The sequence below is a fragment of the Phyllosticta capitalensis genome, assembly GCF_038381095.1.
Source record: "Phyllosticta capitalensis strain CBS 128856 chromosome Unknown BKA78scaffold_13, whole genome shotgun sequence".
In the NCBI taxonomy this organism is placed as follows: domain Eukaryota; kingdom Fungi; phylum Ascomycota; class Dothideomycetes; order Botryosphaeriales; family Phyllostictaceae; genus Phyllosticta; species Phyllosticta capitalensis.
The window spans coordinates 1,244,804-1,266,272 of record NW_027117451.1 but is presented as its reverse complement, the minus strand read 5'-3'; the positions used below and the strand labels follow the sequence as shown (position 1 = coordinate 1,266,272).

Genomic DNA, 21,469 nt, shown 5'->3' with positions numbered 1-21,469 from the left:
GAAGACCAAAGTCCAGGTGGTTCAGCCGTCAGGGATCCCGGCCCGTCGCTTACGCCGGGGGATGACGGGATCTTGGCCTCGTGCCAAGCAAGTCCGCTCCGAAGGAGGACGTCAAAGAGATGAGGTCAGCGTGAGGGAGACGGAGACGGGGGACAAGGGAGGGAGCCCAGGACCAGCAGGGCGACGAGCAGGAGAGCAGTCGCAGGAAATGGAGAGGGTTTAGTTGTTGTCTGATGGCTTTTGAAACTGCTTCGACTGAGCCCTACGACTCGACTAGTGGTCGCCGTCCTCCACTCCGCTCTCCGTCTCCGTCTCCGTCTCCGCCCACCCGCCAGCCCGCCCGCCGCCTCGAATCCCAAGCTCCAGCTGTATGTATGCACACAGGCAAGCTGCAACCCAAGTCAGGCACATTTTCTAAATACTCCAAATTCGTAGCAGTCGCGTCGTGGATACAAACTACCTTAGTAGCTGTCGTGTCCACCGTCACGTCCCTCTCAGCAAAGCTCCACACGACGCGCCGAAGCATCCAAACAGCACCACGTTCTCACACTTGGGCCACGCATCCGCCCGCTCCACTTTCAACATAACAACGCACTCGTCGAGTCACTCGTCGTCGTTGTTATCGCACCTCAGTCATCCCAAGCAGGCTCAACATCCCGCCCGCCCTCACTCGCTCTCTCCAGCCAGCAGCATCCCGGCCAGGGATCACCGCCTCTAGCGTAGTTTCACCCGGACGCCAACAACCTACCTCTACCTAACCAACGGCTCAACCTCACCACTCCGTCATCCGACTGTCCATCTCCTCCTCTTCTGCCGACCCTCGTCCTCTCCACGCCGGCTCCTTCCTCACGCCCTCGAGCGACGTCTGCCGTCGCCCTCCCCACCGTCACTTGGCGCTCGACGGCCAGAGCTCCCGGCCCTTCGCGCCGCTCCTCCTCACCCTCCTCCGACTCCTCCCTGCTCGTCTGCCTTTTGCTCTGGGCTACCCCATTGAGCATCCGAAACGCGCCCTTTTCGCCCGAGCATGGCGTCGCTGAACACGGCGAATGGCAAAACCTCGCCCTCGCTCTCCTCCGCTCCCCACAAAGCTCAGCTAAAGACAACATCCACCGCCAAGGCCATGGACGGCTCGCGCAAGCAGTCGGCCAGTCCCATTGACGCTTCGCAGAGGTAAGACCCAATCTGCGTTGCTGCAGCACCCTTCCATCTCTCAACTCTCGTCGTGCCACAATGTCACCTCTCCTGCCTCCCCCGAGTCCCCGCCGCGCTTGTGGTTCGACTCGAATCTCCACTTTGCCCGACCTGCCGGTTACACGCATCAAATTCGCCATTGGCTCTGCTTCACTCCAACCAACGCCTCACTCCCCATTTGTTATCATCGCCCACCTGGTCACCGCCATGTCCTCTTTTCGTCGCACGCTTGTTCGCACCGTCCGACCCTGTCGCAACCCTGCCTCTTGAGCTAACCACCTGGCCTCTTGCAGAAAAGCTCCCGCACCCAAGGCCTGGACCTCAGGCACGAATCCCATCACTCAGAGATCTTCCAATTCTGCTCTCCCCAACGGTGCCGTCGGCGCCGCCAAAAATCCCCCCGGCGCAAAAGCCATGGCCACGTCAAAGGAGGCCACCCAGTCGGATAACAACCAGCATGCGCACGACCGCATGGTTCATCTGCTGAGCAACTTTATTGTGAGTGTCACGGTTGTGCTGGACATGCGCGCGTGGAAGAAGGTCGCGGGAGGTCGTCACGACGTACTCCACGCACGCCATGTCAAGCTCTGGTAACACATGCTGACGGGGAACCGCAGGGCTACGAAGCCAAGGTCACTCTGAAGAACGGCGAGCGATTCTCCGGCATCTTCTCTGCCCCTTCGCTGGAACAGCAAGAGTCTCGATATGTTCTCAAAATGGCAAAGAAGCTGCCCTCCTCGAGCGGCCAGACCAACGGCGCGGCCGAGTCGCATTCCGACTACTGCGGTGTCGGCCCAGAACACAAGATGTCATTTGACGTCAAGGATGTGGTGCTATTGAACGCCGAGGGTGTTTCAACGGACAAGGCTCTGGCCAGGCCCCGGAACGGTGAGTCTAGTAGTGGTGCCGCTGAAGCTTCCAATGCTGACAGCTTCTCAGGCGCTTCTGCTGGATTCAGGACGGATGCCGACATTTCGGGCAATCTTCAAATGCGCGAACGCGACCTCCAACCTTGGATACCATCTGCCGAAACAGACGTTGACCTTTCGCTTGAGGATAGCGGCACTGGGTGGGACCAGTTCGAGGCCAACGAGCGACTTTTTGGCGCAACCAGCAATTATGACGAAGACCTTTATACCACCAAAATCAACCGAGACGACCCGGCGTACAAGATCAAGGCCGCACAAGCTGAGAAGCTTGCCCGAGAGATTGAGTCTGGCGTATCTTCGAATGCCCACGTCGCTGAGGAGCGTGGCATTGTAGCGCCAGATGACAGCGGCCTCAACGAGGAGGACAAGTACAGTGGTGTTCGCAGAGACTTTCCACAGCTGTCCACTGGACAGCCCAACAAGTACACGCCTCCCGCTCGGAGAGCTCCGACTGGCCAATCTACCGTCCCAGGCGCTCCCGTTGACCCTGCCATCATTTCTTCGCAGCTTGCCCGCACCAGTTCGCCCGGAAACCCATCCCAAGCCCCTACTAGCGACGCCAACGCTCAGCAGGCGGCGCCCGTCACAACCAAGGAAGATGGGAACAAGTCGGCGGCGGCCAATGTTGCTGCATCGATTTCTTCCACCAGCAGGCCTGGGGACAGCACCACGACCAGCGTCGAGTCGACGAGAAAGACGCCCTCCCTCCAACAAACAACGTCCGATGTTGCGGCAGGACGGAAGCCCGCAAGGACTGGAACTGTCGAGAATGACCTGGTGGATGCATTCAAACAGTTCTCGGCCAACGAGAAAATGAGACTGCAAGAGAGACAGCGCCACGCGGCTCGGCATGACAAGAACGTCAAGCTGAACGACCTCAAGAAATTTGCCGCAAACTTCAACTACAGCGCGCCGATTCCTGAGGATCTGATTCCAATCCTGGCCAAGGACCCCAGCAAGCAACAAGAGATTAAGCAAAAATCGCAACGGGCGGCAGAAGAGCGCAAGTCAGCTCCAACGCCGGAGCGCAAGCCGGCTGCCCCTGCTACCGACGTCAAAACTCAGCCAAAGGCCCCTGGAGCTCCAGCGGCTTCTCAAGTTGATCGACTCAACCAGCGTGGCAGACCTGCTCCTGGTGCTTTCCCCCAGGCACCACGAGGAGACAGAGGCTTCCAGAACAACGGCGGCATGCCTTTCCGCAATGGACCTGGCAATCTCAGCCAGCGCCTTGCCATAACTCAACAACAGCACCGATCGGGTATGGGAATGCCGAATATGCCTCACGCGATGCCCATCAACGACATGAGGGGTCCGCCAACTGGACCAACGGCTCCTTCGAGCGGCTCTCACACGCCCACTTCCAGCATTTCGACTCGTTTCAACGTCAAGGCCATGGAGTTCCGGCCCAACCCGGCCGCCAACACCTTCACTCCCGGTGGGAACACGAGCAACTCGTCGAGCCCCAAGAAGGAAGCCGTCCCAGCTCGCCCTGAGCCTCGCCGGGCACCGACTTCGAGCTTCTTTGGAAACCAAAAGCCGGCTCCGCCATCGGAGCGTCCGTCACTTACCGACATGTTCAACCCGATCAAGCGCCTAAAGAAGGAGGCTCAAACGGAGAACAAGACGAAGGAGTTCACCATGAACGGCGGTATTCCTCAGGCGTACAGAACCCCGCCTACTTGGGACGTCCCAGAGAAGAATGTAGAGAAGAGCTATGCCGACATGTTTGAGCGCGCTCCCATTACCGTACAGCCAATGTCTGCGCCGCAGGCCATCAACAATGGACCGATTCCCCACCAACATCAACTTCCTCCTCACCTGCAACAAGGTGGACACGTCATGGGTCCAGTCCACACTCCACAACACACTCCGCGTCATCCTCCTGTGCAACCTCATCACGGCCCCAACGGACCTCACTTTGACGGACATCACATGCAGTTCTCTGCCTCCAACTCTGGCGTGCATCCCTCTCCCCGGGCGGGAATGCCGCCATTTGTTGCATATGGCCAAGTACCTCAGCATATGCCTCAGTTCCAGCAAGGCATTCCGGCCTTTGGCATGGGCCCCAACGTGCAAGCCGTTCCGCTTCGTCAGCCCGGCTTCGTTGCACAAAGCCCAGCCATGGGTGGTCAAATGATGGTTAATCAGCCATCCAACGGCGGCCCCGTCATGTACGGAAACCCAGGAATACAGCCTATGCCACAGATGCCAGGAATGGTGTATTCGCCCGCACCAGGCCAGGCCTTTCCCCACCATGGCGGGCCGATGCCTGGCCCAGCCATGGGCGCGAATGGATTCCCTAGCCCACGTCCTCCCGTCGCGCAAATGATGAGCCACCAAGGCTCGCAGCAGGGACATCCTCCCCAGCAGTTTATGCCCATGCCGAATGGTGCATACCCAGTCTACCATCAAGCACCTCAGGGATCAAGTGAGATCAACATTTACAGCAACCAAAAGTTTGCTACTGACCAGCATTTCAGTGACGCCAATGCGAGGCCCTTACCCGCAACCGCATCAAGCTCATTACGGCTCAAGCCCTCACCAACACCACCATTTCCCCCAGCAGCACCGAGGAACTCCCAGCGGAAGCTACAGCCAGCCCATGATGCCCGCCCATTCAATGCCCCCGCAAATGCCTCCGCCGGCAGGCCCCGGCCCGCACGTCGCGGACGGTGGGGAAAAGGTTGAGTGACGCACCCGCGTCGACTGTGGTCCCCAGGTGCGATAGCTGCTCGCCACAAGAGTATCTAGAAATCAGCACTCGCCCGTCCTGAGGGACTGGCATTTTACCTCTCCTGTTTACTCCAACGCTCGGATTTACCGGTGCCATTCAGGCCAAACAGCCTGGCACCCGAGACCAGCTGGAAGCGTGAGCAGGGAAAGCTGCGTTCGCCTGGCACTTTGTGACTGAGGTGGGTCTTGGGGGGAAATCGACTTTGAAATGGCCACTTTACGCGTCTCGTCACGGGCACGCGACATGCGCCATCTCATCGACCATGGGCGGACGTGGACAGGTATGCTGATTTGGAGAGGCCGAGTATGAAGGCGAATGGTCTCTGTCCTGACCGAGACTATTGATCTGGGTGGGAAGAAGGACGAATTTGAGTGGGATTCAATGTGAGAAGGAGAGGTAGGGTTTGTCTAGCCAAGCGAATGCCAGACTCCTCTACCTGTGATGCAAGCGTAATTCGTGATGTGTGAATGCTCAGTCTGTAAATGTAGACGCGCAAAACATGTTCTGCGCCACATGATGTCGAGGCGCATGCCCCGTGTGCCTACTTGCCTCGGGGTCTAGGCGCGGCCTACCGACAGGGCTATGCGGTTCCGAAAAATGTCGGATCTTCACAACACCATCAACCAACCCGGAAGCACGACCACGCGACGCCGACGCCCCTCGCAAGGCTAATGTCCATATGGTGGTCCCACGACTCTACAAGATGCACAGATGATGTCCGGTCTTTTCTCCTTCCCTTGGCTGCTCCGGACGAGCCCACGCTCCTCGGCGTGGACTAGCAGACCCAGTTTCCAAGCACAGCAACTATTCCGGCGGCCTTTGCAACAAAGGAACAGCTATGCCACGCGGACAAATGTGCCAAGAGCAGCACCGAAAAACAGGCGGAAGCGGCGTATAGTCTACGCGGCGGGAGGTGTGGGAGTGCTGGCAACTGCGGTGGCGGTGAGCGACGATGCGAAGCATGCATACACTGCCATGCGGCGGACGGGCAGAGTGGTCGGAACACTGTTTGTATGCATCAATGAGTGAGTATACAAGTCCGTCTCTTGTGTACCCCGCTAACGACGCGTTTGCAGCTACCGCGTTACGCTCAAACATGACGACACCGATCCAAGCTACCCCGACTTGCTCAAGGCCTGCCACAAGCGCTGCGCGGAAAGAACGCTCGATACACTCGAAAAGAATGGGTCCATATTCATCAAACTGGGGCAACATCTCAGCAGCATGAACTACCTTTTGCCCAGCGAGTGGTGCGATACATTCATCCCACTCCAAGACAAGTGCCCTGTCTCGTCGTATGACTCGATAGAGGCCATGGTCAGGAAAGACACGGGCAAAGAGCTCATGGACTACTTTTCGCAGTTTGAGCCCATGCCAATCGGTGCCGCGTCGCTGGCCCAGGTACACATTGCAACAATCAAGGAGACGGGAGAAAAGGTAGCTGTCAAGGTGCAGCATCCGACACTGGACGAGTGGGCACCGCTCGACCTGGCCCTGACACGCTTCACCTTTGCCACGCTCAAACGCTTCTTCCCAGAGTACGACTTGACCTGGCTTGCTTCGGAGATGGACATATCGCTGCCGCAAGAGCTCGACTTTCGCCGCGAGGCCGAGAACGCCATGCGCGCCAAGAAGTATTTCGCCCACGTCAAGGATGCTCGCTTGGTGATACCAGATGTCTTGTGGGCAGAGCGCCGCTTCTTGGTCATGGAATACGTGACGGGACACCGGCCAGACGATTTGGAATACCTCGATTCCCACGGCATCGACCGCGACGAGGTCTCGGCAGCTTTGGCGCGCATCTTTAACGAAATGATTTTTGGCACAAATGCTCCGCTGCACTGCGATCCCCACGGAGGCAACCTGGCGATTCGGCACAATCCATCTAGGCGAGGTAAAGCCAACTTTGATGTCATTCTATACGACCATGGACTCTATCGAGACATTCCAATGACGTTACGTCGATCGTATGCGAAGCTCTGGTTGGCGGTGTTGGACGCCGACGAGCCTCGCATGCGCAAGTATGCAAAGGAGGTTGCTGGCATCTCAGACGAGTACTTTCCGCTGTTTGCCAGCGCCATCACGGGCAGAGATTACACTGCGGTGCGGAAAGGTCTCAACCAGCCACGCAACGCGGAGGAAAAGGAGGCCATTTCCGAAGCGCTCGGGGACGGCATGTTGCAACAATTGGTCGACCTGCTCGGAAAGGTGCCCCGAGTGATTCTGCTCATCCTCAAGACCAACGATCTCAGTAAGTTCAGCCTCGCCCTGTAGTAGGCAAGGAGGATCGGTTTCCGCTGACAACGGATGGTTTTAGCCCGGTCTCTGGATGAGAATCTGCACACGCGACAAGGCCCCGTGCGAACGTTTTTGATCCTCGCGCACTATGCCTCCAGGACCGTGTTTGAAGAACAGATGGAATCGCTCAAGGGCAGCATGCTGAAGCTGCGCAACATTATCCAGTTTCTGCGCGCGTGGACTTCGTACGTTCGGGTAGACGCCAAGCTGACGCTCTACGAGTACTATCTGTCACTGCGCCGGCTGCTCGGGATGCGCCCGATTATGTAAGCCAGGTAAGCGCTTTGTTCCTGCAACCAAGCTTTCGGCTGCATGTGGGGGGATGAGCTGGGCGTTGTCAAAGGGCTGAGTTTTGTATTCGTGGATTTGTAGACGCACAGGAAGTAGGTATTTTGTCGAGGGCAGGCAGCAAATTATTTTCCAATTCGGCCGAGACTGAGGTTTCCGTGCCACCTTCAAGAACACATACCGGATGGAGTCAAGGTTGGTCCGGATGCGGTAATGGTCGTCCGCAGGCACAGGTTCATCGTCTATTTTCAGGGAGGCGACCTGCTCCTACACGCAAGCTGGCGGCGGAGCAGCGAGAGTCTTGGTAGGCGCAAGCACGGCGAATGGAGGAAAATAGGGGAGGGCCATGTCGACACACGGCAGGTGAAGCAGTGGAGTGTGGCAGGGTAGGCGGCGTGATATGGGATGCATTGTGGCTGTACAAGTAGAGAGATACCTACATATCATGGACTCTCGGATTACATCATTCTTTGCGAGTTGGATGCTTCTTGACGGTTTTCGAAGCCAAACGCCGGAAACGCTGCCTGCGACAGCGCCGTGGTGAGCATGAAACTGCTGTCGCACTAGACTACATTTACCCCAAGTCAAGTCGAGTATCCGCACCTACAGTACACCACTTGTCCGAATCTCAATCGACATTGATTTGACCTCCACAACAACAACAAACAACTCGTCTCGTCGCTGTTGGTTTTGTCTTCGGTCGGTTTGGGGATTACGGATCCCTGTCGGCCCCGCCGCTTTGCCCAAACCGCGCGCCGCCTCCGCCGCCGCCGCCGCCGCCCAGAGTCAACGACACTCGATAGAATTGACGACCTGGTCCACCTCACCCTCACCCGCGACGCCCTGCCACTGAGCCTGGCCACGCAACACCGAGACGTACTTGTACCGCCCGACGTCTGCATTTTCCTTCTCTTCACCAGCCTGCGGGCCGACGCCTGGCCCTTCCGTCGCCCTCGAAAGCTGCACAGCCCCCGGCTATCCTTGACGACATCCTGCGCTTCCACGCGCTGACATAGCAATCGCGCGCGCTCCCGTTTCCAGCTCCTTGACCCACTCTCGTCGTGCGGCTTCGACAGAGCCTTAAAACGCTTCACCACAGCTTCGACTTGGTTGCCACAGGCCCGTCATGGAGCAGCCCGCTCAGCCCAACCTGCGCGTCACCAGTAAGTCCATCCCCGGGGCCAAATCGCCATAGCTTCCCCGCAGCCTTGATACTGACATGTACCCCAGTCATTGCCGCAGATGGCCTGTACAAACGCGATGTCTTTCGTATGCGCCTTGCAATCCCATGCCCCCGACTGGACGTGTCGTGCTGATGTTCGCCCCCCAGGATTTCCCGATCCCTTTGCCGTTGCGACGATAAATGGAGAGCAGACGAGGACAACCAGCGTCATAAAGAAGACGCTGAATCCCTACTGGAATGAGAGCTTTGACATGTAAGCGCCGGTCGCCACGACGGCCTCGTACTTGGCCGGGCATTGACACAATGCCAACAGGAGAGCCACCGAGGACTCGATCCTCGCCGTCCAGATATTCGACCAGAAGAAGTTCAAGAAGAAGGACCAGGGCTTCCTCGGCGTCATCAACGTTAGAATCGGGTCCGCCATAGATTTGGAGGCCGGAGGCGATGGTGCGTTACCCCGCCATGACACGGTCAATGAAGGGTTGGCGCCGCTAACTCGCCCAGAAATGCTGACCCGCGACCTCAAAAAGTCCAACGATAACATGATTGTCCATGGCAAGCTTATCCTCAATCTGTCAACTAACCTCAGCCAGCCCATTAGCTCGCAGTCCAACAACGGGCCCCGCCCTTCGTCAGTCTCTGCACATTCTTCGGTCAACGGCCTGCCCGCCCCGAACCCCGCACCGTCTGGCACCTCAGGGCCGTCCCAGAACCTCCATCCAGACATGTTTCCTGGAAATGCTCCCCGCGCGTCCGGAGCCTCTGCCCAGCGTCAGAGCCAACCCCCAGCTGGCGCTCCGACGACAGCTCCCAGCAACCACCGCAACGCCGGATTCAGCCCGTTTGAGGATGCTCAAGGTCGCCTGCCCGCGGGTTGGGAGCGTAGGGAGGACCACCTCGGACGGACTTATTACGTCGATCACAACACCCGTCAGACTACCTGGATGAGGCCAGCAGCCGGTACCAATGAGCAAGCCCAAAGGACTGCGGCAATGGAACAGCAAACGCAGCAGGAACGCACGAGGCATCAGGCCCGGATGCTCCCAGAAGACCGCACCGGAGCCAACTCGCCCACTCTTTCTGAGCGCCAGTCTCAGACGGGATCGCCCACTGCAAGCGCCGTGTCGATGATGGCCACTGGAGCAACCACGGCTGGGACTGGAGAACTGCCGTCAGGGTGGGAGCAGAGACATACTCCGGAAGGCCGGCCGTACTTTGTGGACCACAACACCCGGACTACCACTTGGGTGGATCCCCGCCGCCAGCAGTACATAAGAATGTACGGCCAGAATGCTGCGAATGGCACCATTCAGCAACAGCCCGTCTCACAACTAGGCCCATTGCCCAGCGGTTGGGAAATGCGGTTGACCAACACTGCCCGTGTCTACTTTGTGGACCACAACACCAAGACGACGACCTGGGACGACCCAAGATTACCGTCTTCGTTGGACCAGAACGTGCCGCAGTACAAGCGTGACTTTAGGCGGAAATTGATCTACTTCCGGTCGCAGCCCGCACTGAGGATTGTGTCTGGTCAATGCCACGTCAAGGTCCGGAGAACGCACATTTTCGAGGACTCGTATCATGAGATTATGCGCCAGTCGGCGGGTGACCTCAAGAAGCGCTTGATGATCAAGTTTGATGGTGAAGACGGTCTGGACTACGGTGGTCTCTCGAGGCAAGTTCATTGCGCGCGTTTCGGAAGCAAGACTAACACTGTCCCAGAGAATTCTTTTTCCTCCTTTCTCACGAGATGTTCAACCCCTTTTACTGCTTGTTTGAGTACTCTGCCCACGATAACTATACCCTTCAGATCAACCCCCACTCCGGCATCAACCCCGAGCATCTCAACTACTTCAAATTCATTGGCCGCGTCGTTGGTCTGGCCATTTTCCACCGCCGCTTCTTGGACGCATTCTTCATTAGCGCCTTTTACAAGATGATTTTGAAGAAGAGGATCACGCTGCAAGACATGGAGGGTGTCGACGCCGACTTCCACCGCAACCTGCAATGGATGATGTAAGTTTGATGACACGGGTCCGGGTGGCTTGTGCTGACGTCATTGGCCAGGGATAATGACATTGACGACGTGCTCGATTTGACATTTTCGACGGACGACGAGCGGTTTGGCGAGACAGTCACGATTGACCTCAAGCCAAACGGCTCCAACATTGAAGTGACGAACGAGAACAAGAGGGAATACGTAGAGTACGTAGCCATGTCCCACGCCAGAACCCCCAATCTCTAACCAGACGCAGGCTCATCACGGAATGGCGCATCCAAAAGCGGGTCGAGGAGCAATTCCAAGCCTTCATCACGGGCTTCCACGAGCTGATCCCGGCGGACCTGATTACGGTGTTTGACGAGCGCGAGCTGGAGCTCCTCATCGGCGGCATCGCCGACATTGACGTCGAGGACTGGAAGAAGCACACGGACTACCGAGGCTACACCGAGTCGGACGAGGTCATCCAGAACTTTTGGAAGTGCATCCGCAGCTGGGACGCGGAGCAGAAGAGCCGTCTGCTCCAGTTTGCAACCGGCACCAGCCGCATCCCCGTCAACGGCTTCAAGGACCTGCAGGGCTCGGATGGCCCGCGTCGCTTTACGATTGAGAAGGCGGGCGAGATTACCCAGTTGCCCAAGAGTCATACTTGGTATGTGGTGTCTCTCGTTGTTTGTAATCTTTTTTTAAGGGGTGGAAGTGTTTGATGTGTTTGTGGACATGATGAACTGACGCTTTTTGCTTCCCTCCAGTTTCAACCGCCTCGACCTGCCGCCGTACAAGACGTACGAGCAGCTGAGCGGCAAGCTCCTGATTGCCGTCGAGGAGACGGTCGGGTTCGGGCAGGAGTAATCAAAAAAAAAGGAAAGGAAAGAAAGACGCGGTATGGGTTATAGGGATATTTTTTTTTCCTTTTTTCTTTCTTGTTGTTGCTGGTTGGTTGGGGCCAAAGCTAGGCCATGGGATGGTATGGGCGTGTTGTGGTGTGGTGGAGTGGTGGAGCGGTTGTTTTTTTCCGTCTGTTTCTTGGTGTTGTTGTCGACTTTTTTGACTGTCTGAGTTTTTTTTTTTTTCATTTTCTTTTTCGACACCGATCGATCGATCCCCTTTGAATTCAATACAGCCGGCTTTTTTCTCCGTCCCCTTCTTTCTCTCTCTCCCTCCCTCCGACCCTCTTTCTCTGTGGCTGCGCACGTGTGTATATGTGCGCTTCAAACTCTCTTTCGAATGAAACTCAATTTCGTCATCTTTCTTTCTTTTCTCCTTTCCCTCTCTTCTTTTGTGAAGCTGTTTCCGATTCGATACCATCCTGGAGGAGGGTGATTGCGAGAGGAGAGGCAAGGCAACGTGAGCGAGCGAGCTGAGTAGAGAGGAGAGGAGAGGAGAGGAGAGGAGAGGAGTGGAGCCCCCCGTCCCGTCCCGTGCTCGCGCAGTGCAGTGTAGCAGGCAGTAGAGCAACGCAGCGCACCGCACCGCACCGCAATCAGTTACTCTGTGTGTTTGTCTGTCTGTCGGTCGGTCAGTCTTTCGTCGACGCGCGTGGGTGGGTGGCTGGTTGGTTGGCAGCTCCGGCGGAAGGAAGGAAGGAAGGGAGGGGGACTAGAGATAAGCTGCACCACCACCACAGAAAAAAAGGGGGAACGGGAGCATCGAGGACGCAGGTAGCGTGTGTGGATGCGGTGGATGCGGTCGTGAGATTAGATCAGGGACGCGATGCGATGCGGTTTGCGCGGTACAAGTACAAGATTGGGGCGGGGGAGGGGGAGGGGGAAGGGGGAGTAGGCAAGGGGAGTAGAAATAGGGAGGGGGTTTACTCTAGTGTTGTTTTTTTCTTTGAGTTTGAGTTGGTTGATGGTTCTGTGTACGGTCGGTCGGTGTGTGTGGTTTTCCTTTGCGCTGCGCTAAGCTAACTGCTTGCTACTTTTTTAGTTGGTTATTTATACTACTACTATTACTGCTGCTGCTACTGCTGCTGCTACTATTCATACTCAACTGGACTGAACAAACGCACGCACGCACCCTGCCCTTCCTTCTTTCGCTGTCCAGACCAATCCATCAACTGCTCCTTCTCGTCATTGATCATGTCAGGTCGGGTGTGATGTATGAGATGAGCTCGTTGAGCAAACCGCATATTTGCGGCTGATTGATTGCTCTGCTGCGTAGCGCGTATTGTACGCGCGGTATGCTGCGCTGATCTAATTGACTTTGTTGATTGAGTACTTTTGGCTTGGCTTGCTTGGTAGGTGGTAGGTGATGATGGGTAAGAGGTTATTGGCGGGGCGTGCATACTGTTGATTATAGGCCTAGTAGAGTGAAGATAGTCGACAGACAAAGGGATATTAGGAAGTGTTGGTTAGACTGGCTTTTACGGCTTGGTTTGGTTTGGTTTGGTTTGGCTGGTCGGAGGGAGGGGGAAGGGGGAGAAAAGACTGATGAAATTGGTAGTGAGAGGAAAGGACGCTGGGAAGTACGGTACAGTGGCGGCTATGAGAGAGAGTTCAGGGTTGAGGGTTGAGTTGGCGTTGCGGTCTTCTTCTTGTCTGTAGAGTGGAAGTGGAGGGGAAGCAAGGAGCAAGGAGTAAAGAAAGCGTGGTTCTACATTTGGTGAAGCAGCAGAGCAGAGTGATGCTGTGCTGGTAAGGCACAGCAAGCGGCAGTAGTCACGAGTACCAATTCTATGTGGCCTGTGGCCGGGCTTCATGGCAGAGGAGCCCGACAGGTCGTATGATACAACAATGGCCACCCTACCTCCTTATCCAGACCATTTCCGGAAATCTCAACCCAGCAAACCGCGATGCACATCACCCGGCGGCGGTACAGTTGGCAGCTTGTCCAAATCGACGCCGTTGGCGGCGGCCTGCGCGCGCGACACATCGACTCCCAGGCGGCCAAACACCAGGCTCAGCTCCGGGTAGCGCTTGACGGCGAGGCCGACGGAGCGCAAGTCGAGCTTGTCCTTGCGCGCTTTGATGTGGTCGCGGAAGTGCGACTCGAGCCAGCGCACGTCGGCCGCGTCGTGGAACTTATCTCGCATCGCCGCCGCATGCACCTTGCCCTTGAAGATGTAGAAGGGATCGAGGAAGGAGGCGGGCCGCGTGCCCAGTTTGGCGCCCGAGACGTCGCGCGTGGTAGCTTGGATGTTTTGGAGGGTGTATATGGAGCCTGAGAGAGGCGGGGTGTTAGAATTTTGGTGGTGACTCCTGCAGCAGCGAGTGCGGTTGGGCAGTGCAATGGTGTTGATGATGGGTGGTGGCTCGCTCACCGGGAAACCTGGCGCAGAAAATCTCAACCAGCACAGCCGGATGCTCAGACCACAGAAACGCAACGTAGTCCTCGCGAGTCTGCGGAATGGCCGTGAAGCCGTTTTTGCCATCCAAGACGCGCAAGATCTCTTGCTTTGAGGCCGAGACGATGCAGTCGACGTCTTTGCTCTCGCGGTTGCCGCCCAGCACTGACACGGCGTAGCCGCCAAAGATGCCAAACTTTATGCCTGACGCCTCAAGCGCGGTGTAAATGGCGACGGCTGCTGGTGTCGTGGTATATCGTGTTGTGTTGCGTAGCAATGCTGTTGTGGAAGTATTGGTTGAGATGCTTTCACGAGTCTTCGGTGGTCTCTCTTTAAATGTCAAAACAAGAGCAATGGTAGCGGACAGTATAAACACCTGTCTATTTAACCTCAAAGTCGATTATCGCTTGAAGCGTTGATGGGTTGTCTCATTGGCGAGAGCGACGCGCGGGATTGCGGCGTGGACAGCAGGAAAGAGACCTTTTTGCCGGGCCTTGGAGATGATCCTTTACAGTAGCCAATCATCCAGCCAGCCACATGCGCTACAGCCTCGTCATGGCTCATAACCTGGAATTCCGCGGAGCCTCATTGCCTCCTTTTGGTCCGCGATGAAACAAGTGACGCTCTTGCCTGAGAAATCGTCGATGCGGAACTGTTTTCTCTGAACAAGCGACAACAGTAGTTGCTGTGCCTCATCCGATGTTTCGTTGCCTATGTTCCTTTCGCACCAATCCTCGTCCGGGTCCATTCCGTCTACCAGCTGCTCAACTGCGATCCGCGCCATGACGTCCCCCGAGCTCAGATATCTCTCGCAAAGACTCTTCACGTAGCACGGCAACTTGGGCATGGGGAAGAGGTGAACATCCCGAGCAGAAACTGACTCCAGGATTTGGCTGCTGAACGCTTTTGCTTTGAGGGCCTCTGTGCGCGGCACAATGGCTTGATCGAGAGGGTCCAGTTTCATGTACTCGTCCGAAAAGACGACTATTCCAAACGCTGACAACGGGGCATCAGCAGGAGTGAAGCGGAATCTGGGCCAGCCTTGCTTGTATTCGGTGAAGAGGTCGAAGCTCTCCAGTTCGTCCGGTTCGCATGGAAAGTTCGATACGAGAATCGAACAGGCAAACTCAAGTGACTCGCGAGGAACGCAAAGCTCAATGTCCTAGCTATTGTTAAGTTATATCACTCTGGAGGAACGAGTACCATACGTGTATAACCCGAGGGACAGACGAAAGCTGCAAGTGGTCTTACACCATATCGCGCTCCCTATGAAAGAAAAAGAAGGAAAAAAAAAAAAAAAAAAAAGCCAAACGTCAGGAGGAAGATGTATACCTTTTTCGCGGCACCTGCCGGCCTGTGGAGAGTCGTCGACCTGACCAACCCGATGGTTTGACAGACCGTCGATCAACAACGGGGGAGCTCTTAGGCCTACAACAAAACGTGAAATGATGGTCTGCACGTGCGGCGAAAAAGCTTGACCTTTTGTCTTCCTGCACGACTCGAGAGGCGAGGCGAGGCGACACGAGAGACCCGCTGGAGATCTGCGGTCTGGTCTGGTCTGGTCTCTACTGCCGAGTGGCTCGTGGCTGGCTGTGCATCGCTTTGCTACAAGGCAGTGGCAGCAGAGCACTTGGCGAAGTTGGCCGGCAGCCGGCTACAGTATGACCGCGCTATAACGAATTCAGATATCTGGGATTTTTCGTCGTTATAGCGCGAATTCGTTATTGACCGGAAACATAGTGTTTTAACCCCCTTGCTTATTAGTTGTCCTCTTAGCACCTAATCTTATCTATTGTCACTGAATCCTTATTATCCTACTCCTTATACTCACCTTAATTACACCTACTACAAAAAAAAAAAAAAAAGGTGATACCTAGTACCTACCGCATGGTTTATACGCCTCCCTACACCTTACCCTACTAGATTTTAGCGGTGCGAGGCATTATAATAGTAGAGGATAAGAGATGATGTTTAGTAGTGAGGTAGTAAGTAGTAGTAAGAGATAATAATTGTAAGGTATAAATAATATATTGATCAATTCAGGGTAAAAATCTTTTTAAATATACCTATTGTGCGTAGTAAATTACTACTAAAAGCGCATAATATCCCTATAATAATTCGCGCTTTAATGAATTAGGCCTACTTGACAGCAAATTTCGTATGTAAGCGAACCCCATAGTAAATATTTTGTAAGAGCCGAATCCTTCGTTGTGGGGCAAATTCGTTATAGCGCGGTTATACTGTAGCGGGTTTCGTCGGCCTGCTCGACTGCCGAGAGTTGGGGCAGAGAGCCATCGAGCGTCGGCATTTGAGCACCTGCTACGTAGTGGGCTTGAGTCGTGGGGAAACGTGAGGGTGGAGTTGGTGATGTTGAAGGACGTTGTTTTGATTATGCCATGACGCAAACGGGATGGGGATGAAGATGGACGGTGGGGCCTCGCGTGGATGAGGGTGATGTTCTAGTCAGAGGCGGCCGCTCCAAAGGATCCGGCTGTGTTTTGGCTGAAAGTGATGATGTGGAGGGAATACCGAGAAGGACGGAAAACCCCACGTGCCAGACTTTTGAAACGGCGTCTTGGAAAAATGTTTGACACGGCTGTCTGACGCGGAGGATTGGTGTGGGTGTCTCGGTTGATGGACGACGTCGATTTAGAGACATGACGTTGGTTTTGGATGCAGATTGACATGGTCAAGCTCCTTGATTAGCAGCGGGTGGTGACGTCAAGGGGAGAGACGGTTGCCGTTGGACTGAGCTGATTCAGCAAGGGAGCGCGTGGTGTACTGAAGTAGTACGGCCTTCTTCCCACGTCAAACCTTGTCAGACCCTGCACATCACCGGCGGCCGGATCGTCTGTTAGGTTTTGCTTCGGTGCTCCGAATATTCTTTCCCTCTTCTCCAATTTGCGAACATGAGCCGAGCTACTCCCTCTCAGGCCGCGCAGCGTCTTGTTACCAACCATCGTCTTGACCGGTTGCCAGCGCGCCAGTGGCTCTTCTCCACGGCAGCCAGCGGTGAAGCAGCGACACGTTGCGACAAAGTACAGTAATAACTATGTGATGGTGGCGAGTCTTGTCTCTTCAACGGCCGAACTCGGTGTCGACTCTGGGGCGAGCGTCTCTGGATCTACGCCTAAGGATTAGCTGCGTCGAGGACAAGGAACCAGCTCTGCGGGCCAAGAGTCATCCGTATTGCCCATTTTCCCGTTTGGACGGCGGTACGCTGTGCGAGGACGAGCAACGGGATCCCTCCTGGTCCTTGTAGGAAAGCGGGGGATTCTTTGGATATTTCTTTTTTCCCCAGACTCTGCTCTTCGGCCGGCTGACGTGGTGGCTGATGGAACTCCCAATTGCGGCCGATGCAAGGCGAACCTGGGCCGGCTTTCGCACCCCACCGGCAGACGTCGATGAAAAGTTAGAAGCTCTGGGGGATTGGCGGTCAGCCAAGGGTCTTAATTCTAGTTCCCTCCTGCACATCCTGCTGCGGCCCTTTTCCACAAAATCTCCATTTCGACTCTCTCTTGCTGCTCTCTCTCCTCTCACAATCCTCCGTCTTCCACGCCCTACCACTACCCCGCCTTGCGCCTCCTCGTGGCCTCCTCGTGCTCCCGTCAAGGTTGCTGTTACGCAGTGACGTCGCCGCCCTGCAACCCCCTACCGATCCCCTGCGAGACCCCTCGAAACCCGTCTCCTGCAAACCCCGCCTCCCACCACCCAACAACACCACCGCCGCCGCTTTGCGCACGCCTCTGTGGCGGCGCGTTTTGCGCCTCGTCTTGGGAACAATGGTTGAGCGCGCCACATCATGTCGACCAGCAATGGCGATAGCATCGAGTCCCGCGGCCCCGCCGTCCTGGTCGTCACCACCGCAATGATTGTGTGCTCGACCTTTTTCATGGTCTTGCGTCTTGCGTCGAGAATAGGCATTGTCAAGAGGACGGGATGGGATGATTACTTTATGATTGTCGCCTGGGTGCTTGCCTTTGGTATATCCTTTGCCATTTGTCTGGGTGTCCGCTACGGCCTGGGTCGCCACGAGACCGACATCCCCACGTCATGGGATCCGCGCCTGAGGCGGCTGGAATACACCTTTGAGGCCCTCTACGTATGCTCTCGTCTCTTGGAATCTGGATTGCGCTGATGGGCTTCAGAACCCGTGCCTCATGGCGACCAAGACGTCCATCTTGGTCTTTTACCTGACCCTGGCAAAAAGTCACCGCGTCTTCAAATGGGCCGTCATTGCGACACTCGCCGTCGTCAATCTTGGAGGAGTCGCCTTGACTCTTCTCAACATTTTTCAATGCCGCCCAGTTGGAGCCGCTTTTGCCAATCCCACGCCCGCCGATGCTCACTGTACAGATATCGTCACACTCTTCCTATCCTCTTCCCCATTAAACATCATTACCGACCTCGCCATCCTATTCTTGCCAATGCCAGTCCTGACGTCGATGCGGCTTCCCACCAAGCAAAAGACGATTCTCATCATCACCTTTGGATTTGGCGTGTTTGTGGCCGCCGTCGACGTTGTCCGCATCGCCTACTTGCAATCAGCGTCCGAGAGCCGCCTGCGCGAGATTCAGTACAATGAAGACTCGGGCAACACGAGAAACTACGAAGAGACTGACTTTTCGTGGTACATTTCCTTTTCCTTCATGTGGAGTGCCATCGAGGTCAATGTGGGCATCATGTGCGGATGCGTCCCTGCTTTGAAGCCACTGGTATCACGCTTCGTTCCACGCATCCTTCGTGATGCTGGAGATACAGTTCACTCTCTTACGCATCGACGCGAGACTTTTACAAACGTCGACATGGCAAATGCTCAACGACTGCCGTCCGTGGCCGACTCTACATCTCCTCAGCTCCCGCAGTCGGAGGCTTCACAACCCGAGGACCCCGTCGAGGCCATTGACTTCCTGACGACTCCGGACATGAACGAGCTCCCGCGGATTGAGCGGACGGCGACGGCGCTGACAAACTCGACACGCCACACAGAGGCGCCTGCGCACACCTTTTTCGACTTTGTCAAGTTTAAGCAAAAGAAGAGCTTGGTGCAAATGTCGGCTCAGGAGTCGATATTCCCCATTGCCATGGTGACGATTCTCTTTTTTGTGTGGGGTTTTGCGTATGGTCTATTGGACATTCTCAACCAACAGTTTCAGTCGATTGCGCGCATGTCGAGAGGCCAGACGATTAGCATCCACAGCATGTACTACGTGGGCTACTTAGTAGGGCCCCTGACATTTGGCCGCATCCTCCTGAAGCGGTGCGGCTTCAAGGCTTGCTACATAGTCGGCCTCTGCATCTACGCGTGCGGCACGCTCATCTTTTGGCCCTCTGCCGTCCTCACCTCATACCCGGCCTTTCTCATTTCCAACTTCATCGTCGGCCTGGGTCTCTCGACGCTCGAAATCTCTGCCAATCCCTTTACGATTCTCTGCGGACCGCCGCAGTATGCCGAGGCGCGGCTCAACTTTTCCCAGTCGGTGCAGGCCATGGGTACCGTCATCTCGCCACTACTCGCCAGCAAGGTGCTGTTCAAAATCGACGCAAACTCGCTCATCGACGTGCAGTGGACATATCTCGGCATCTCTCTCATCACCGTCCTCCTTGCCGTCGCCTACTACTGGATCCCGCTCCCCGAAGCCACTGACACGGAGCTGGACGACGCAGCTGAGCGCGCTGACGGTGCCAACCACGAGACGATACGACTGCTTCCGTCGACCGGCATCCAGGTGACGATGCTGACGCTCGCCATTGGCGTGTTTGCGCAATTCACGTACGTCGGCGCGCAAGAGTGCGTCGCGACGGGTTTCGACGTCTACGTCAAGGCCGTCTTCCCCAGTCTCGACCGCGTCAACCACCTGGCCTACGCGCACACGGCCTTTGCCGTCTCGCGCTTCGTCGCCGGTTGCCTCGTGCTGCATCCGGCCATCAAGCCGCGCCAGCTCCTCCTCTTCTGCTTCATCGCCTTTATCGCCCTGTCGGCCGTCGCGCTGCGCAACCCCTCGCCCACCACTTCGGCCACGGCCGTGGTCCTCCTCTTCTTTGCCGAAGCCCCCATCTTCAGCCTCATCTTTGCGCAGTGTCTGCGCGGCCTGGGCTCGCGCGTCAAATCCGCGTCGGCCATCCTGGCTGCCGCCATCTCGGGCGGTGGCGCGTTTCCCCCCATCTACTTTGCGGTCGCGAGAAACAGCCCGCGTGGAAGAGAGGCCGACTACCCCTTTGCATACTGCGTGCCCATCGCCGCGGCCGTCGCCGGCATCCTCTTCCCGCTCTACCTCAACAGCACGAGCAAAGCCAAAGCAATCGTCGACCCATTCGCCTCGCGGCCTCCTTTCCCCCAACACCGCGCGTCACAGCGCGACCTGCGGCGGGCGGCGGCCGCCGCTGCAGCCAGCAGTCGAGCCAATGCCATGGCGCCGCGGCCAGGAGTGGACGACGACGACCTGGACATGGACGACGACGACGCGACCTTTAGCCACGACAACACCACCACCACCAACCACCGCGACGAGAGCCCCGGCACCAACGCCACCCTCACGCCCAGCGGCACGGCCCTCGCCCATGTCCACCCTCGCTTCAAGACGTCGCCGAAGAGCAGCAGCAGCGGCGGCGAGAAGAAGCGCTGGTCCAGCCGCAGCAGCGGGCACGACGGCAACCGGACAAACGGGTCGGCGTGGTGGGCGTGGGCGCGCTCGACCTGGCGCCGGCCGCCGTGGCTGTGTGCGGCTTCGTCGTCCGATGGCAATCGAGGTGGTGGCCCGGCTACTGGAAAATTGAAGCTCGTTTGGGGCTTTTCGCAGCCGGCAAAAGGGAGAAGTCGGCAGCAGCTGAGGCAGAGACACCACAGCCAATCTCAGGCTCGGCAGCAGCAGCAGCAGCAGCAGCGCAATCGGGAGGACCGCCTGGATCGAAACGATGACGACGGCCATCGCGTCGACGTTGACGTCGAGCAAGGGCTGGGTGTCACAACCGAACCAGCATCACCGCCACCGCCACCACAGCAGCACCAAACTCAACACCAAAACCAAAACCAACCCGACTGCCCCAACAACGACAACGCGAACAACAACACCACAAGCGCCCACGCACCAAGCGACAACAGCCTCTCACACACACCAGCCACAGAACCAGCACCGGCGACAGAGAGAGGCGGCGACACGAGAAGAGACTCGCGCACGCAACATCGCCGGCGCAGCAGCAGGAGTTGGCGCTGGAGCGAGTTGACGGCGTGGGGGAGCTAGCTGAGTGGAGCACTCCATCACTCCCGTCCATCTATGTATCCCGCCATGGTCTGTCTACCCATTACGCGATTTACTCCATTATCAATCACGCTATCTTTCCATCTATCCGTCACTCCATCACTCTTCCACCTCCAAACGAACAGGACAGAGGCGTCGTTTAACGCGTGTTGCTCCGCATACACCACACACTTCACACATCACACCAACCCAACCCCACACCACACATACCACGACCTCCACACACATCATCACATCGACCACTCACGACACCAGCACAGTACAGTACACTTGGGCGGGTAGGCAGGCGGTTCCCCGAT

At 56.6% G+C, this 21,469-nt stretch overlaps 6 protein-coding genes across 6 annotated transcripts; 4 read left to right on the top strand and 2 right to left on the bottom strand.

Moving 5' to 3' along the window:
* Positions 1-623: 623 nt before the first annotated feature.
* On the bottom strand, positions 624-1,468 carry BKA78DRAFT_65003 (uncharacterized protein). The gene has a single exon (XM_066893525.1). It carries the CDS (start codon positions 1,329-1,331, stop codon positions 726-728), a length of 606 nt encoding a protein of 201 aa, XP_066738845.1. The 5' UTR covers positions 1,332-1,468; the 3' UTR covers positions 624-725.
* BKA78DRAFT_65004 (uncharacterized protein) lies at positions 1,469-4,873 on the top strand. Its single transcript, XM_066893526.1, has 2 exons — positions 1,469-1,689; positions 1,809-4,873. The coding sequence occupies exons 1-2, from the start codon at positions 1,606-1,608 to the stop codon at positions 4,806-4,808; spliced, it is 3,084 nt and encodes a 1,027-aa protein (XP_066738844.1). The 5' UTR covers positions 1,469-1,605; the 3' UTR covers positions 4,809-4,873.
* A 453-nt stretch (positions 4,874-5,326) lies between these two features.
* On the top strand, positions 5,327-7,903 carry BKA78DRAFT_328520 (ABC1 family protein). The gene is made up of 3 exons (XM_066889601.1): positions 5,327-5,879; positions 5,931-7,105; positions 7,172-7,903. The coding sequence occupies exons 1-3, from the start codon at positions 5,566-5,568 to the stop codon at positions 7,420-7,422; spliced, it is 1,740 nt and encodes a 579-aa protein (XP_066738843.1). The 5' UTR covers positions 5,327-5,565; the 3' UTR covers positions 7,423-7,903.
* Positions 7,904-8,566: 663 nt separating this feature from the next.
* BKA78DRAFT_334269 (E3 ubiquitin-protein ligase pub1) lies at positions 8,567-11,477 on the top strand (the record flags this gene model as incomplete). The annotated part of the gene is made up of 9 exons (XM_066890183.1): positions 8,567-8,603; positions 8,671-8,709; positions 8,771-8,876; positions 8,937-9,070; positions 9,128-10,301; positions 10,349-10,642; positions 10,694-10,831; positions 10,882-11,277; positions 11,378-11,477. 9 exons carry the CDS (start codon positions 8,567-8,569, stop codon positions 11,475-11,477), a joined length of 2,418 nt encoding a protein of 805 aa, XP_066738842.1.
* Positions 11,478-13,401: 1,924 nt separating this feature from the next.
* BKA78DRAFT_357729 (uncharacterized protein) lies at positions 13,402-16,219 on the bottom strand (the record flags this gene model as incomplete). The annotated part of the gene is made up of 4 exons (XM_066892267.1): positions 13,402-13,787; positions 13,888-14,151; positions 14,479-14,907; positions 16,153-16,219. The coding sequence occupies 4 exons, from the start codon at positions 16,217-16,219 to the stop codon at positions 13,402-13,404; spliced, it is 1,146 nt and encodes a 381-aa protein (XP_066738841.1).
* Positions 16,220-17,713: 1,494 nt separating this feature from the next.
* Positions 17,714-20,225, top strand: BKA78DRAFT_232669 (MFS monosaccharide transporter-like protein; the record flags this gene model as incomplete). Its single annotated transcript, XM_066883801.1, has 2 exons — positions 17,714-18,013; positions 18,060-20,225. Coding segments are annotated over 2 exons (2,466 nt in total), but the record flags the coding sequence as incomplete, so codon positions are not given.
* Between the last annotated feature and the right edge of the window lie 1,244 nt (positions 20,226-21,469).

What these genes read in the sequence shown, in the direction of transcription:
- BKA78DRAFT_65003 (XM_066893525.1), bottom strand. Translation starts at nt 1,331, where the DNA reads ATGGCGAATTTGATGCGTGTAACCGGCAGGTCGGGCAAAGTGGAGATT.
- BKA78DRAFT_328520 (XM_066889601.1), top strand. Translation starts at nt 5,566, where the DNA reads ATGATGTCCGGTCTTTTCTCCTTCCCTTGGCTGCTCCGGACGAGCCCA. An exon ending in CTGTTTGTATGCATCAATGA is followed by an intron (nt 5,880 to 5,930) that starts GTGAGTATACAA and finishes ACGCGTTTGCAG; the next exon opens with CTACCGCGTTACGCTCAAAC. An exon ending in CCTCAAGACCAACGATCTCA is followed by an intron (nt 7,106 to 7,171) that starts GTAAGTTCAGCC and finishes GGATGGTTTTAG; the next exon opens with CCCGGTCTCTGGATGAGAAT.
- BKA78DRAFT_65004 (XM_066893526.1), top strand. Translation starts at nt 1,606, where the DNA reads ATGGCCACGTCAAAGGAGGCCACCCAGTCGGATAACAACCAGCATGCG. An exon ending in ATCTGCTGAGCAACTTTATT is followed by an intron (nt 1,690 to 1,808) that starts GTGAGTGTCACG and finishes GGGGAACCGCAG; the next exon opens with GGCTACGAAGCCAAGGTCAC.